General features: G+C 41.8%; 1 protein-coding gene across 2 annotated transcripts in view; it reads right to left on the reverse strand.

Annotated features, from left to right (window-relative positions):
- LOC119741207 (RNA polymerase II-associated protein 1-like) overlaps positions 1–17,647 on the reverse strand; it is a 102,538-nt gene that overhangs the window by 62,188 nt on the left and 22,703 nt on the right. For both annotated transcript variants that reach the window (XM_038216939.1, XM_038216940.1), the window contains exons 5-14: positions 16,880–16,920; positions 15,758–15,847; positions 11,913–12,228; positions 10,887–11,132; positions 9,428–9,636; positions 7,021–7,122; positions 6,189–6,356; positions 4,151–4,312; positions 2,778–2,985; positions 1,595–1,692 (exon numbers count right to left, since the gene is read on the reverse strand). In XM_038216939.1, the coding sequence (XP_038072867.1) occupies positions 1,595–1,692; positions 2,778–2,985; positions 4,151–4,312; positions 6,189–6,356; positions 7,021–7,122; positions 9,428–9,636; positions 10,887–11,132; positions 11,913–12,228; positions 15,758–15,847; positions 16,880–16,920 (1,640 nt within the window). The remainder of the gene's footprint in view (positions 1–1,594; positions 1,693–2,777; positions 2,986–4,150; positions 4,313–6,188; positions 6,357–7,020; positions 7,123–9,427; positions 9,637–10,886; positions 11,133–11,912; positions 12,229–15,757; positions 15,848–16,879; positions 16,921–17,647) is intronic.

The following is a 17,647-nucleotide window of genomic DNA, read 5'->3' on the forward strand; positions in this document are numbered from 1 at the left end:
CAATGAAATAAAACTTCATTACAAATTAACACCAGTCTGCTCTGATGAATAGTTTAAACTTTGTGATTAAACATACCCTTCTGTTTTAACCCTATCCGCCCTGAATCCTACAAAATCCTCTTTGCCAAAGTGGAGGAATTTGGAGGATTGAGGTTACATGGCAAAAGTGCGTTACTGATTTTGTTAGATGCACTTTGTCAAGGTCTTGGGCCAGACCTTGTGTTGTTTTTGCTCAGCCATGCATAAATATAGGCCTGGATTATGCTTGAAATCCTCCGTACTGCTCTAGGATGTCACTGACGAAGCCTCAACATATTGACAGTCACTGCTGCAGGATTTTGCAGGATTCAGGCAGTGGTCACCCCTCCACGGACCATATTCAAGAAATAATGGAGAAATTTGCAGGATTGAGGCTATATGCTATTTTTCCATGAGGCCAATTGGAGGATTTTGAAGGATTGAGGCTACATCCTAGCAAAAAGGCCTAGGGAGTTAGGGTTAAGCCACATTAAAAAAAAAAAAAAAGTGAGGCTTGGAACGCACTCGTATCTTAAAATAGTCTGGCACTATCCCATTTGCAAATGATAGAATAGAGTCAGGGAACACGATCGAATGGCTTCCCGTGAATAAGGTCTATAGGGCTGTGCCGAATATACCAAATATTTGATATTCAATCATGAACCGCATCTATTTTTTGGAATCAAATATTTGAGAAATGTGAGTGGTCCCCTAGAGTCAGATGACATTCAGCCCCCACACCCTCTCCCATGTTGACAAGAAATTGCCGCTCCTAGCATCAATGGTGCTCCAGTGTTATGATGTGCATCGGTTCAGGTTGACCAGGCCAAACCGACCCGAAACATTACAGATATAAACCGAATCCGAACCGAAACTGATCTTAACTCCCTCAAAGCGACCCGACCCGACCCGACCCGACAAAAAATAAGGTAAAACCGACCTGAACCAACCCGAACCAACAAAAAACGAATATCTGGCTTGGACAAAGTGATCACTTTTTTCGTGCCTGCCCTTACCCACGTGGCATGCATTTTTTTGCAAAACCATCATCTCTCTCTGTCATACTCAGTGGGTTGATCGAGAGTAACTCCGCTAAATGAACAAACGCATGGTATCACCACGCGGTATCATGAAAACTGTTACAATCTATCTGTTTCACTGTCAGTCCCGATCCGACTGGAGAAATTAATACCGTGGGAAATTGATAGTGCGCGCGTTGGCCACACCACAATGGGCTTCGGTCACAGCGACTGTCAATAATATTGCATCACCTGAATTTCTCAACTGTTTCGGGGTTTTTTTCGGTTTATTTCGTTTTTTTTTCTTCAAAAGATGGCTAAACTGACCCGACCCGACCCGACCCGACCCGAAAATGTAAATGCAAAACTGAAACCAACCCGACCCGACAGAAAAGATCGACCGACCCGACCCGACCCGAAGTCGGTTTCGGTTTGGGTCAGTTTCGGTTTCGGGTCGGGTTTGCACAACATTTCTCGAGTGTCCTTAATCTCTCTCGTTTACTTTACTTGCTCATTGTTGTGTGGGTACTTGTGCACTGAATTCATACTGAACTTACAAGAGATGCAGCAATGTTCCTTCCAGCCACACAAAGCACTTTGATTAGCTTCATTGCCAGTACCACCGGATAGCCATAGACATCACTCACAATACCCTCTGAAATGAAATGTTCAAATGTTCAATTGGTCAATCTCTCAAACTTTTAAACAGTAATGTCTTTCACAAAAACTTACCGCATCTTGAATGCCAATCCAAGATCTCGGAACTGCTTTTCAGACATGGGTCGTTCTATAAATTTGGCTAATAACAAAGCCAATAACAAATCAATCCCAACAGCAAAACGCAGAGGTCAATACACGTCAGCTGGTGCATGTAGGCTAAAGTAGGCCCAAAATTTGTGTTTACAGTAACCCGACCTACCTTAACTTTTTCCAGCCAAGTTGCCACATCAACTTTTGATTGCCACATCTGGCCAAAAATGTCAAATAAAGCATATTGGTAAATATAAAATTCTTCCATATGCGAGGTTTTTGGAGTTACACCAAATGAGCAACAATGAGACCAAATCTTGAGACCAAATCATGAGACCAAATCCCAAAATACTAATTGTGTCTTCCAGCTGGATGGGTTGCAAAAACAACTCAAGACCGGTTCATACTTCATGCAAATGTAAATGCGAAGCAAAGTTGACGTCACGGAACATTCTTTGCGAAATATGCCAGATTTGAAATGTGTTCAACTTTTGCCAATTTGAATTCGTAGCGCAAAATCTTGCCGTGAAGTCACAAGTTCGTATTCACATTCATTATCGTGGAGGAGTATGAACTGGAAATGGGGTGCTGTGGTCCAATGGTTACGGTGTTCGACTCGTGTGCCGTGGTACATGGGTTCGAATCCTGACCGTCGGAACATGGTGCTTGTGCTCTTGAGCAAGGCACTTTACCATTATTGCTTCGTCCTTCAGATGGGACTAAAAGCCGTAGGTCCCGTGTGTTGTGTAATGCATGTTTAAGATCCCAGTATACACTTGTCGCTAAGAGAAGGGGTTTGCCCTGGTGTTTCTGGCAGTGGCAGCAATATGCGCCGCAGCACCTAGCAAAAAGGTGCTACATAATGGGTCTCATATGTTCATATACTTCATTACCTGTCTTTGGTTGCATTGTTCCACATCGTTTGTATCCTTTGGAAAAGGTGCTATATAAATACGGTTATTATTATTATTATTATTTTTATCAAATTACCCTGATGTTTCCAAGCCGCAGTTGGTAAAAACTGGTCCAGGATGGTTGGCATGAGTCGGGGACACTTCATGACCTCGTGTGCAGCTTCTTGGGAGTGGCGACAGACTCTGACAAGGATGGCCAAAGCATTCAGGACTACGGGAGCAGGAGGCCGGACTACCTCCAGTATGTAGCGAAGCCTCGGTAGAACCTTCATGCGTAACAGTCCCTGAAAATAATGATCATCAAGTGCAAGATGTTAATTGAAGCTCCATTTGGGAGATGATGGTCAGAGATTCCACCCAAAAGATCAACTTTAAACCTTTTTACCTTCTCTTCTAGAGTTAGTTGCCTCACATGGTGTATCCACTAACTTCAACCCGAGCGGTAGTGTATAAGCCATGATAACTATCAGATCATACCGATCTGATGTAATTGAGGGAAAACTGTTGTCTTTGTTGGAGGTGGATGAAGACTATCAAATCAGATTTTGATTACATGTGATCATATTTTTATAGAGCAGTTTAGGTGTTGCATTACTGTTTGCTACTACAGTGAAATCTCGATAAGTCAAAATCCTGGCCATCTTAATTTGGGTTTTGTTCTGTTCTTGTTTTGTCTTATTTTGAAACAACCTTGCCTTGTTATCATTGCTGCCTTTATTCATACCTCCTTGCTTTTGTTTACACTTGTTTGTATTGTTTCAGGACTTCCTTATACTTGTACTCTTGTCTCCTCTAGAGTAACATTGTCATATTCTCTGCATATGTTTGTTGCAAATCTTGGCTGAATAAATAATAATATAATAATAATAATAATAATAAAAAACCTGTTAACTCAAAAACCCTTCCAACTCAAAGTAAAAACTTATTGTTGTTGAATAGAAAATGCATTGGATAACTCAAAACTCTGCTTAACTCAAAGGTAGAGCAGAGGTTTGAGGTTTGACGTATCGAGATTCCACTGTATCTGGTTCCAACATATAGATGGCAAAGAATCATGGAATTAACATTTAGCAAATAAAACATGTCCCCCACAGCCACTTTTGTACATAACAGAAAGCCTTTTTTTCAAAGTTCTCCTTATAGGCCATATGCTTGGGGGTTTGGTCAGTATCGAATCAGGGCATAAATGATTATAGTGCGCATGCGCGAGGTATACCGCCCCTAGAGTGGTAACAAGCATTTTGATGAACATTTTGAAAAAAAGGGTGATAACACCCAAAAAGCTGCCACCGCTGCAATTGCTATCACATATTTTCCAACTCTGGAGGTGTATACCTTGCCAAAAATTGCTATGACGAGTATTCCCCTCATTTGATAATGGTTGCCAAAATTTTGGACCGAGGCTCTATTATATGCAAGTGGAATGTGTTCTTTTTCGGCCACAGTTACCTTGATAGCATCCTGCTTGGCGATCTGAGGATCCGTCTTGTCCTTCTCCTGTATCTCCTCCCCTTCTTCAGTCACATCTTCGGCGTCATTCAGGACGGAGACGGGATGCATGGGTGTGGTCTCCATACCCCGGTGCCAACCAAACACCCTGTCCAGTGTGCTCTACAAAAACAGAAACAGTCTTTTACCCTACATACTGCATCCTTTATACTTAACTGCAATATATGACTTAAAAATGTACTGTGCATGCTCTTCAACACATTCATTTGATTCCCTTTCTTATGAATTTTGAGCTGTCATTTGAATATAAATGTCGGGCTGCAAATAATTTGAACTTTGTAAAGCAATTATTCCATCACAATTAAAGTGGGCCAAGTTTTTTGGTTTTCCAAACCCCGGCCTATGCTTTGTCTCGGAGCCAAAACTGGGATTCAGAAAACGACCTTGCTCAAATTACCCAAGTTAATCAAATGTCCATTTTAAGGAACACCTGGGCGTTTCTTGTACATTATTGGCCATTGTGCCCACATACGGCAAATGGATCATTGTGTGTAACTGGCCCAGGCCTGGCCACACCGATATACAGACCCACTCACGGCTAGCTGTTAATTGTGTTTGTCCGGATGCGTGCAGAGGAAAGTCAGGAAAGTTTGATTTCTCCGCAAGCCAATCTACCATTTCAAACTGAAAGTATGGATAAATTAAGGCCGTGGTAAGTCAAGTTATACCATTTTTTTTCTGGTGATCAGGTACAAGTTCGACATGTCGAGTACAAGTACTTTGCAATCTGAGTATGAGTACCGTCATTTTGAGTACGAGTACTTTGCCATTCGAGTAAGAGTACGAGGACTCTAAAAAGTACTCGAGTACCGAGTACAAGTACTGAGTACGAGTACAACACTGGATTAAAGAAGGCCCACGAGGAGGCCACACTGCTAATTTTGTGGGCACACACCTTGCTAGGGGGTCAGGCCAATTGGTCGATGCAGAGTATATGCATAGCTGCCAACTTTTCAAAATCCAAATGAGTAATCGATCTGCATGGTCATTTTCAACTGCGCGTATATTAACCCTAACAGAACTCAACCCATCAACCCCAACGGCATGATTTGATGGAATCTGTCAGGACACAATGTAGGTACAGTACCCCTAAACTGACAGTCTTTTACATTGGGTTGGCAAGCAATATGTGTGTGCAGTTTCCCATATGGTGTTGGAAATCACCAGGATGGGTATGGTTCCTAGTAAATCATGCAAGGGAGTTTGGGTTAAAAGTGCATCACGTATAGGCACATGGTATACATGCACTGTGCATAACCCTTTTTTTGGTGATGAAAAAGCAAATGTATGTCACACTTGCTGGTTCCAAGTCATTTGCACACATGTACACTCAACAAAAAAAGAAAGTCCCCCCTCAATACTTTTTTGTCTAACTCAAAAACTACTGGGCACATCTTGCTCAAACTACGACTGACCAGTACAGAAATTCTTTAGCAATCCAGCCATGCTCTTTGTTTGGCCAAAAAAAAGTGATAATGTGTACAAAATTATGCAATTTATGACTAATGGTACCAACAATAAAGTTGCATTTTTGAATGCGTGCAAGGTGAGTGTGAACCACAACTTGCACGTATACAAAAGTGCAACTGTTTTCGGTATCATTTACAATAAATTGCATAAATTCGTACACATTATCACTGTTTTGGGCAAAATAGAGGGTATGGCTGGATTGCTAAGGAATTTCTGTACTGGTTAATCGTTATTTGAGCGAGAGGTGCTCAGAAGCTTTTGAGTCAGACAAACAAGTATTGGAAGGGGGACTTTCTTTTTTGGTTGAGTGTATTATACGAACTGGCCGTAGATAGTGCCTGGCGGTATCATCGTAGTAATGCATATATACAGGTAAGACGAGCAGAACAGAATTGGTGTTACAACCCCCCCCCCCCCCACCACCCCCATTTAAAAATTGTCTGGCAACAACCATGGATCTTATCACAGACTCTTTATTGGCAAGATTTCTTTCAGCATCACTTCCTACCTCATCCCCTGGTTGTATGAGCAGCGCTGCTAGGCCTTCCATGGTTGCTGCAATCACCCCCTCATTACTGTCATCTAGAGACCATCTCAGGAGGAACAGTACCCCTGCCTCAAGGAGCTTGGGTATCAGGGGCTCCAAGAGTTCTCCCCCTAGCTGATTCAGTCGGCACTAGGGAAAAAGGGTCCAACATACAGTAATTTCAGTCTTTATGAGCTCCGTGCACAATAATAAACAATAATAAAACCATTCTTATATAGCGCATATCACCGTGCAGTCCTTATTGCGCTTTCATGAAATCCACAATTATACAAATTGAACAGATATGTTTTGACCCGGGTTTTGAATTGTTCTGATGTTTCGGCCTGTTTGACAACATCTGGTAAGTTGTTCCATAACTGAACTGCAGCTGATTTGAAGGAGCGGGAACCATAGGACTTAGTTTTAATGACTCCTATGGACCTTCAATTGGACACAATTTAATTTTTGCCCAAGTACCACTTCAACGGCAAGAAAGGGAGAACTAGAGCTAATGTACTTCCCGAAGCAGGGATATCAGCCTAAATTGCCGTTTTAACGGTTTATCTGAATACTGACTCGCACTGACCCAAGGTGACCATTGATAAATGTGGCAGAGATCGGCAAAAGAATGTAAGACAAGCAAATATGAATTATATATTATTATTAGTATTATTATTATTATTAAACAAAACGAACCAGGTAGAGTGGGAAAAGTGCAAGCACTATAAGTTGCTTTACTGAGCAACCCCACACACCTGAAGCATATAATTGGGGCAGTGGCATAAAAGCGCAGACAAATACGACACAAGCTTACATTATAGATGACCCTTGCCAGTGTCTGTAGGGCCAGTACTCGCTGTTGTGTGACAGCACTGCGAGACAAGGTGAATAACTCCTCCAAAGAATATCCTGGAACCTGACAGAAAAATCAACCATGACAGCTAAGCAAGTATCCGATAGAAGCCTAATACTATTAGAGCATTTTATTCCATAGCATTTTCAGACCTATATACATGTACTGTTCATGTACAACCTGTAGTATGCAACAGACACATGAGGCCTTAAACGTGGTTATCAAAATATAACTTAACTCCAAAATGCAGTCAAAGTGATGAAGAAGTTATTAGAAAGTGATAAAAAGAAGAAAGCTCTATATTGAATGGAAACGTTCTACTTCATATGGAATGTCAAAAGAAATATTGAGTGTTTGCTTTGGGATCAACCATCCAGCAATCAACTACATGTGTTTCCTACACTATCATCTTTCTGACATCCACGCCCAACAAACCGGTACCCCACTGCCATAGGCTAGCCTTCCTGATTTGTTTTTATCATCCTCAATGGACAATCAATTGGGCACAATTCAATTTTTGCCCTGATTGGTTAAGCCAGTAATGACATCTTTGCACTAAATGTTTTTTAATATTGGTGTGTTCATTCAATAAGGTTAATATATGTATTGTGTCTTGAAACTGCAAAATTTGATGTCATAAGTGTCCTTTGAATAACATCGGGTACATCACTTTCATCACAGAGGCACAACACTTGGCACAGAGCAATGGATGCCCGATTATAGAGCATCTTACTTTCAGCAAGAAAGCTATAAATATTCAAAGGTAAACTGCAGCCTGCAATGCTTTAGTTTATTTAATTTCTTGCAGGGTTACACTTTTATCTTTTTGACTATGAAAACCTAAACCCCTGAATTCATTTGTTGTAAAGTACCACATACTACAAAGTACCACATACTACAAAGTATTACAAAAATTATGTATGCAGGTACCAAATACTAGAAATACTATGAGTGCTGTGCCCACCTATATGCTGTAGTACTGCATACTTAGTAGTATTTTGTAGCTTTAGGTGAGGTTAGGGTTAATAGGACAATGTTACATGAACCATCAAACAGACTTTGACAAAAACTGATCATCCCATAACCAGCTGCACCCGATCTCAAGAAGCGCTGAGACGCAACTCAACCCGAGTTACGTCGGAACTCGCGATGTGTCGCATGATCCATTTCACAAAGCTTGCGATGTGTTGAATGCGTCATAAGTTCCCTGACAACAGCTTAAACATGTCGCAAGTTATGACTTGTCTAGTGGTCATCGCAAAATAAAAAGCGTCCCTTTCTTTCAGTTTTATGCCATAAAAATACATAAACAAGACTATAATACCAAGACAATGCGTGTAAAGTTTAAATAAAAAATGTACTGAATAATTATGAATTAGCCTGGAATATTGCGGCTAAAATTTCAAAGTAGTTATTCAGTCCACTGAGAGTTCGCACTTACGACATGTTTTGTAAAATGGATTGCAGTATGCTTCGCAGCTGCGACGCATCGTAGGGATATGACGTGCCGCAGCATTGCGATGCATGGTAAGTTACGATGAGTTTCATGAAATCGGGTGCAGGACAGAACAGTTTTCATTGTAGTCGAGTCCATCACAAATCCCCACAAGTCAATCACAAATCCTCCAGTCTCGATTCAAGTCACAATTATTCAAATGAACTGCGACAAAAGCAGTCCTTTGAGAACGTGCATCCTGAGCTGCTTGTGATCTGACTGATGAAAGGATTTGTGATTATGTACTTCTGATGGGACTTCTGATGTACTTGTGATGACTCTGCTACAACACTGGTCCTGCTGGAGTCTCGCCAGAACAAGTTGAAAGTAATGGACACCATTTGCAAACATTCAAAAATGAAACTGCCAAAATATTATGAAATATCCTACTTGATTGAAAGTAAATAATAGGATCAAGCAGCCTGCACAATCGTTTCGCCCACTTTGCTGTCATTTTTGAGAAAAGAGGATTTACCATCATTTCCTTGCAATGGTTAGGACAAACCATCGCCCAAAAACGTTCTTTTTTTTCCGAATACTCCAGCAAATGGACCAACTTTAGTTTCGGTTGCGATCAGTAAAATATCCGTGAATGAGAATTATTCTCCCAAGTGACAAACTGGGGAATCAGACCACAAAAGGGTTGCAAGTCAAAACATTTTAATCAATGAGAGCTTTCAAGGGAAACCTTGCTTTTTGCGTCGAGAAAAGTGAAGACTTATTTTCACAGTTTTTTTCAAAATGTATATCTATTTAGCTGAAATTCCAACATGTTAGTATTTACACCTACTGCAGATTTATTGTTTTGTTCATTGACTTGGCAAAAATGCGTTTTAATTGCAAACGGTCTCCATTCTCTTTAAATTTCCACACCTCTTGCTCGTCTCCATGGTGATGTAACCCTTCCCTGACTGGTATCTGGGCGTCTCTGGCTACCAGCTGACCGTTGAAGTCAAACCTGCCCTGGGCGCCTTCCTTGGACTTGGCTGAGGGCTTGGGCAGATCCTTCATCCACTCCAACTTGTCTGGTTCAGCCTGGTCCATGTGAACCCACTTATCCCCCACTCTGATAGGGGGTTGAACTGAATGTAAAAAGTGAATAGAGCATGTAAGTTCTTGCCAGTTCACTTTATCTGTAAAGTCTTGGTACCATAGAACTATACTAGAGCACTGACTAGAGCGCTAACTCGATGTACAAAGCGATGCCTGCTGGGCACATAAATGTTTGTGCACAAACCCATGGAAAACTCGAAATTTTGTATGTCTTTTGTACGGCTATTTGCATATATTGCGTTTGCATTCTATACAGGTACGTTATCGAAGCCAATACGCCCAAAACCGCAAAGCCCGATCAGCAAATGAGCCTTTTATTTTGCTCTACGCAAACAGCGCAATGCGTGCGCATATCCGCTGCAGATGATTTATAATGTGACTTTAAAAAAAAAAACCTGTGACGAAGTTGTTTACGTACGTTCTACTTGCGCGTTGCATATAGAGTACACTTTCAAAATTCAATCCATCTAATTTCATTATGTTCTACAAACACGCACATGAATTCAAAATGTCTGCGCCCAGGTCGGCTTCAAAGCGTCTCTGCGCGCAAGAATGAAGAGTTAGCGCTCTAGTAATTTAATATAGCTCTATGCTTGTTACCAAACACTGACTAGTCTCGTCAGCGACTCCCATGTTTGAATTAACTCAATTGTTATCTGCGTGATCGATTAAACGAAAGTTGAGGTCAATCTTTTTAAATTATATATAAAAGTTATCCATATGCAATATGTTTAATACAGTGTAAATCGTAATGCTTTCTTTTCTTTACACTTAGTTAGTTTCTCAGACGCTCACTTTTCAGAACCGTCACCAAAAAAGTGGTAATCCAAAACGGCAGGCTCTGATGAAAGTCTCGTGTCTGAGGCTAAAGCTTCTTTGAAACACATACAAATGGCAGGTTTGGTATTTTTGTATAAGTTTTTGTTGTCTTGTGCATTTTTGTCAAACATTGGTGTCCTTGTTGCCAACGGCAGCATATCTGTCAATCAGTTAACACTCATGTCAGTCTGCTATCAATATAACCTCGTGTTCGCGCAACAAGGTCGTATCTCCTAAAGTGGCGTGTGACGTCATATACGTGAAACACAAGTTTTACAAGTCAAAGGGTTGTATCTCGCTGAAAATAACCCGGATGTACACACAAAGTCAATGGACGCCTCGATACGCGATATATGACCTTGTTGCATGGAGCGTATTCGCGCCAGATACGACTTTGTTGCACTGACACAACGATAATATGTGACCACTCGTACAATACAAACTTTACCAATGTTCTTACCAGATTCTTCATCCATCCTGTCCGATTCTTTGACATCAGAGACTGTGTCACTTCCAGGCAGACCCGCTGCTGCAGCGTTGGGTGTTGGTTCCTCTGGGTGTGTGCACTGTGACTTGTCATTGGCAGAGTGCTCTGTTTCCATGGGTTCTGTCATTTCAGTAGAGTCTGTTTGTGAGGTTGATGCACTGCTAGTGGCTTCTGGCTTTTGCTTGTTCCTCGATTGGATGAATGAAACTAGACTGGGATCTACATGTACGAGAGATTTTAAAAAAATGATTACCTGTTCTTTAGATTAAAGTGTGTAAGAAAACATAGTAATGACTATTTTTTTGTATTAAAGAAAAAAAAAGAAAACTGGAAAAATATTTTAGTGCAACACAGTTAAGTCGACACTGACGGGGAATTCCACCATTAGAATAACAATTTCTTTTTCATAAACTATAAGAACCTTTGACAATCATCTGCTTATGAATTTCTTACTGCATGCAGCTTGTTGTCACATCTTATCTGCCCATCTTCGATTCATAAACCTGTTGGTACATTGTGAATTTTGCAATTGCCGATTGTTTGAAATAACCCGATGTAATAAGCCAGTTTGGTATTCCAACTGCGCATGTGCACATCAAGATTTTCCTTTCAGGATAAACAGTTTGTTATATGGATGCAACATTATTGCGGGTACCAGCATTCCAGCAAAATTAAAGAAATTGTCTTTTTCTGAAGTAAGCACAAAATTTAAAAGTTTGGACAGGGAAGTGTTTTTCATGTGGTTTGTATGCCCGTAGGTCCCAACTTTTTTGTGCAAACAAACATTTCCATCGTCTTTTTGAAGGCATGGGTTAGCATGTCCCCCATAGACAGATGTGCATTTATCTGCCTCGTTTGTCCCAAAGTAAAATCGTTGAGTCCAGTTACTCACAGTTTGCACAGTTGGACTACCAATTTGGTTTTATATACAATTTGGCAGATTTATTCTGTTTCTGGGGTTAAAAGTGAATACAAGCACGACTTGGATCACAAACTTGCCGAGCATTGCTTTCAGTTTCCTCTGTTCCGCCAGTATTTCTGCCTCCGACATCTTCGATAATGTCGCCATATTTTCATGGTCGATCTCCTCCCAATCCTGACTTGATGATCCGCTTATCCCCGGGGATGCGCCCATGTTGTCACTCTCCTTGTTTTCCCGCATATCATCGGGACTTTGGCCATTTGCAGTCCTCGGCGTTGGTGATGGGGTGGTTTGGTGGTGGGCAGTGACCCCAAAACTGGAGGGGGAGGAGCTGTCAAACTGCTGGGCAAATAAACTCTTTTTCTTCTTGGTCTTGGATGGGCCTGATGCTTGCTGTATATGGGAGAAAAGAAATGGATTTAAACGGTTTGTAATAAGATATTGGCTCTTTGTACAATTTCTTCACAAAGGGGTAAACGAATGCATTTTAGTCTTGTTTCGGTTTGCTGGAACACCATTTGGTAATAACTACTGCTTAGAAGATATTTAGTTCTGAAAAGAATTTGTCCTGCTTATTATCAACTTTCGCCATGTAGTTTTTTGTTCTGGTAAGAACAGTCCTGCTTTAAGCTCTAAAAGAACTTGTCTTTGTACTTTAGAACTTAAAGCAGGACTGTTCTTACCAGAACAAAAAACTACATAGCAAAAGTTGATAATAAGCAGGACAAGTTCTTTTCAGAACTAAATATCTTCTAAGCAGTTGTTATTACCACATGGTGTTACCGCAAACCGAAACAATACCGATATTCCACCATGCAATTTAGCCTCAAATTATATATCAGAATATTAGTTATCAGGTGAGAGTGAGTGGAACATGGCATATTGTTATATTGTGTCTCGGATACTGTAATTTCAAAAGTGCAACATTGGATGAGAACTTGGGATTGTAGTCATATGTGGAAGTCATTTGTCATAGTTATTTTTCTGTACATTCCACACCCCTTGAGGATTTTACTGCCCAAAAAGTTCAACAACTGTCTGAGTATTTGAGAATTAACAGAGGAATCACCTTTAAGTTATAACGTTCATAACACGGACAAGCATTTTATCATGTATTGACAGGAAGTAGTGATAAAATGACTTGGATCACACAAATGTTTCCAATTCAAAAACTATCCCAAGATGGATTGCTACTAGCCCCTTTGAAGATGACCATCTAGGTATTACAGACAGTACAGGTTGTACTTGTACAAAATGTAACGTACGTAACGGGGACAGACATGTTTTACATGTACGTTATTTACGTCACGTCCTAATTTCTTAAATACCAAAAGGTTGTTTTAGCTTTGACTTATGCGCCAGTAGTGGTGATTGCACCCCCATGAGCCCACTGGGATTCGCGCAGACCTCATTTCCAGTGTCCATCTACTAAAGGTGCATTTTGCCTTTAGTGCATTAAAAGTCTCTCCTGTTCCTGACAAGTTGGTATTGCAGTCGCAGTTATTGTGTGTCAGAGTGAACCCCTGTCCTTACTGGCGTGGTGGCAGCGTTCTGAGACGTCCCTTCGCATTAAAAAAGCTCGGAAAGGTGCTCCAAACTTACAAGTTTTCGACACACCGTAGCATTCTCGTACAGTGAGCGACTGTGCAGTTGTTATACATTACGACTGAGTGTATCGCCTTGTCGAAGTGCACTATAGCATCTATGCACCGCGCACCGAAGTAGTGGTGCTTGAGTAAGGTGGAGACTGTCCATACATTTGAGAATTGGCGACAAAACTTACAGTCCACCCTCTCACTCGACCCAAACTTTGCCCCATTTTTGGTGGAGGGCTGCCAGTGGGAAAAGAAAACCAAAGCAGCTCTCCTACGTGGATTTAAAGATGACCCTGACACAGTACCAGTCGATAAGCGGAAGACTGCTCACCAAAAAGTCACCGTGCTTGAGCTGATGTTGGGGCAAATAGCAAATTAATGCCATGTAATATCCCACAACACAATCATCAAGAGTTCTACCTCCATGAAAACTCCACTACGGATTTCAGTTGACTGGTGCCGACATCATTGACTTCTCCGACATCCACCTACGCCCAGACGAACGACCCAAAGACCTTTTTCAACGCCTCATGGCATTTGTGGAGGACAATTTACTCCACTCTGACGGTGGAATTTCCCATCACGGCTAGCCAATCACTGAAGATGAGAAGCTGTCCCCCTCTCAAGAGAACTTCATCGTTCTAACTTGGTTGCGACTGATACACAGCAGTCTGCCAAATTTAGTGAAGCAGTGATACGGAAGTTCGTGCCTCCGATGATGTGAAGATAACAAACATTCAGCCTTCTTGCCCCCATTTGGCTTCACAATGACACCCCTCTCGCCCCAAAAGGTCATGCCAGATCTGCAAACAAGTCGGACACAGTAGCTCTGACCACTTCCTGAGTGAGTGCCCTTACCTCCCCGAGCAGGACCGACGTTTCATTCTCAAAGCCCATCAGCAAACCAGCATCCTAGACAACGGCCCAGAAGACAAACCCCAATTTAACAATGAGGATATTAAGAAGCACCCTGACTTGAGCCATGACGCAGACACACGTACCTCCTCTGCCCACAGGGTCCAGACTCGACAATCCCCGTACTTGGGACACTTTCTGTGCTGATCATACAATCCGCATTATCCTTGATAGCGGTGCCACAGAAAACATGATACATGTACGTGCATCCACGGCAAAGCGTCGAGGAGAGCGCCCAGTCTGCCCATCAAGCAGATGGTTCATTGCCACTCAAGGTACCGGTAACAGGTGACACTTGCCTAAAACTCTGCCAAGATGTGCTTGGCGGTATATCTTTCATGGAGACCAATGACTTGGCCATTCGACCTGCCAAACGCCTGATCTCACTCGCTGATGGAACCACCCAAACTTCATAGCGTCCACTGTGCACACATATTTTGTGCCCCCTCATGCTCGACCACTGTCTTGCTGGGAAAGTTCAGTGAGCTACAACTCCCCAATGACATCTCGTCACCAGACTTTACTTTCGCCCTTGATGAGCCCCACGCTGATGCCCCCGGCACGAATTTGCTGGATCCTGCTGAACTCTGGCCCTCCCCCCAACATAATTGGCAGTGTGGCCGGGAAGAATCGTGTCCAATGTCCACAAATACTTGACTGATAATTGACTCTGGACTGCGACTTTATGGTCACTTGCATTGATTTGAAGAAGAGTTGCCCTCCTATTGAGTAGCACAATATGGGGCAAAATAACCCCAAGGGCTCGAGGGCAGTCTTCCTAAAAAAAAAAGTTGTCACGCTAGTAGTGGTGATTGCGCGCGCCCTCATGAGCCCACGGTGATTCGAGCGGTCCTCATTTCCAGTGTCCATCAATCTACTCAACGTGCATTTGCCTTTAGTGCATTACATGTAAAAGTCTCTCCTTTTCCTGACAAGTTGGTATTGTGTGTCGGAGTGAACCCCTGTCCTTACTGGCGATGTATAAAATTCATGAAGAGGCAAGAGATGTAAATTAAATATTTGGGCAACTTAATTAATTCTTCAGTCAATGTACTTAGCCGAATGTTTGTCCACGTTATGAACGTTATGTCTTGAAGATAGCCCTGCAATCTCTTAGATATCCAGAGTGTTATTCTATTGTTCTGTCTGTATAATCACTACATTTGTAATTGCTTGGGAATATACAGGGGAAAAATGCGGCAAAATAGTTGATTTTATATCCCCTTCCCATGTCTTACTTCCATACTTCACTGATGAGTCCATTAGTGTGGACAGAAGTTTAAGGGTGCACAAAATCGAAATCTTACAAAATGTAGAAATTTATGGTTCAAACCGTACCCAAACAAATACAATTGCGTTATCTAGTAAAACTCTGGGAATGACATGAGATTACATTGTATTTTCAAACCAACCTGCTTGCCAGTGCCCCTGTGAAGCACTGTTGGAAACCCCTGATTGGTTGTTTGAGGCAGGAATCTTGTAGTTGGAGCTGCGTCACGCTCCTAGAATCAAAACAATACAGTTTTGTATATAACGAAACCGACAGTCAAGAAACAATTATCTATCAGCATATGGACATATGGACTCCATCATGCACCAGTACCCCCTCAACAGTTACTAAGGGAATGTTTGGGAGATCACTGGGAGGGATATCTGTACGCACTGCAAGTCGCGTCTGATGCTCATGCAAAAACGATACGGGTCTGTGCACAATCAAAATTTTAAAACAGTTGTCCGTACTTTGCACCCTACGCACGCACACAGTCTGTCCCTCCCACTAAAGCTTTTGAAAGTGGTCAAAAGGCCATCTACTGTACATGCACAGAGCCCAAATCACCAACTTCAAGTACTTACATGTACATGTACTTATCTTCCAGTGGGTTTCTCTTGAAGATTAGTTCAATTCTGTATATTAAAACTTATTACTGCACAAAAACTGCAAATTCATTGTAAAGAGACATCAGGTCCAATAAGCCTTATCGCAAATAGCAAAATCCGAGAGCATCATGGGAAGACTCAGGGACATTGACCGTGTACGTACGCTGTCAACGGGTACGCCGCAATGCTTAACACAGCGGCGACGGCATGCGCGTTCAAACACAGCATTCATGCGTGGTTCTTTGCCCCCTTATCCTGCCCACAATGCTTTGCGCAGCAGTGCATTTTGCTATTTGCGATAAGGCTTATCATGTCGTGAAAGTGGCAGGGCTATGGATCCCATGAACGAAGATACAAATGTGCAGATGACGCTTTCCACTTTTGAACACAACACATACATACCGTATGTGTGCATATGGCCCAAGTACATGTATGCACAACCAAGTCGGAGTTGCGTTGTAATGTCCCTCACAGTGGTCTCTCCCCAACTTTTCATTTGTGACCGTTGAGGCGGTACTTGTGCACGTAGTCTATACAGACCAGAGACAATCAAAATACTTGGAGAGGATTCAGAAAATTCCCACATTAATTACAGTTTACAGAGAAAAGGTTATCTTGGAAATAAGAAAAAAGCTGGCAGAACCTGATTCACTTACCATAATTTTGGTTAAGACTGATGTTATATGTGTGTCCCTTTCTATAACAAAAGACAGAAGTAAAAACAAAGTTATTTGCAAATTTGCACTTTTGCCTGAAATCACCGGAAAAGCAATTCACAGAGCCACTATGAAACCAATATGCCGTTCATTGCATATTTTTCAGGAAAAGAAGTTGAGACTTACAGTATGCTTTTTTTAATGTCACATCAGCAGGAATAATTCCATATTTGTTTTAAGCAGAAAAAAATAGACAGCCATCCTCCAACACAAAAGATACAGATTGTGAACAAGGGCCGATCTTCACACAGACATGTGGTAACAGAAATAGGGCTCATTCGATGACGGCCATTTCTGTAGGAGAACTGCAACTGCGTATTTTACGCAATCAAGCACATATTGCGTAGTGTTAAAAATGTTCCAAACACGCTCGAAATGTGTTTGAAATACGACGCAGCCGATGCGCGTCATGCAAGTTGACGCTCAAAATGCCGACGCACGTGGATGGTCTGTAGGGAATAACGTCATTTGAACGAGACCTTTTGGAAACAAAGAGTGGCATGTTGCATAGTTGTTAACATTAATAGACATCTCTCAAATGATGTCACTTCCTACAGATTGTCATGTGCATCAGCATTTTGGGCGTCAAATTTTCGTGATGCGCATCGGCTGTGCCGTATTTCGTAGAAACTTCGAGCAACATGCACGCATGTTTAGAACATTTTGCACGCGCACATGTACTTAATGGCACTGAATAATTGCAGTTGT

Source organism: Patiria miniata, unplaced genomic scaffold (assembly GCF_015706575.1).
Source record: "Patiria miniata isolate m_02_andy unplaced genomic scaffold, ASM1570657v1 HiC_scaffold_5, whole genome shotgun sequence".
NCBI lineage: Eukaryota > Metazoa > Echinodermata > Asteroidea > Valvatida > Asterinidae > Patiria > Patiria miniata.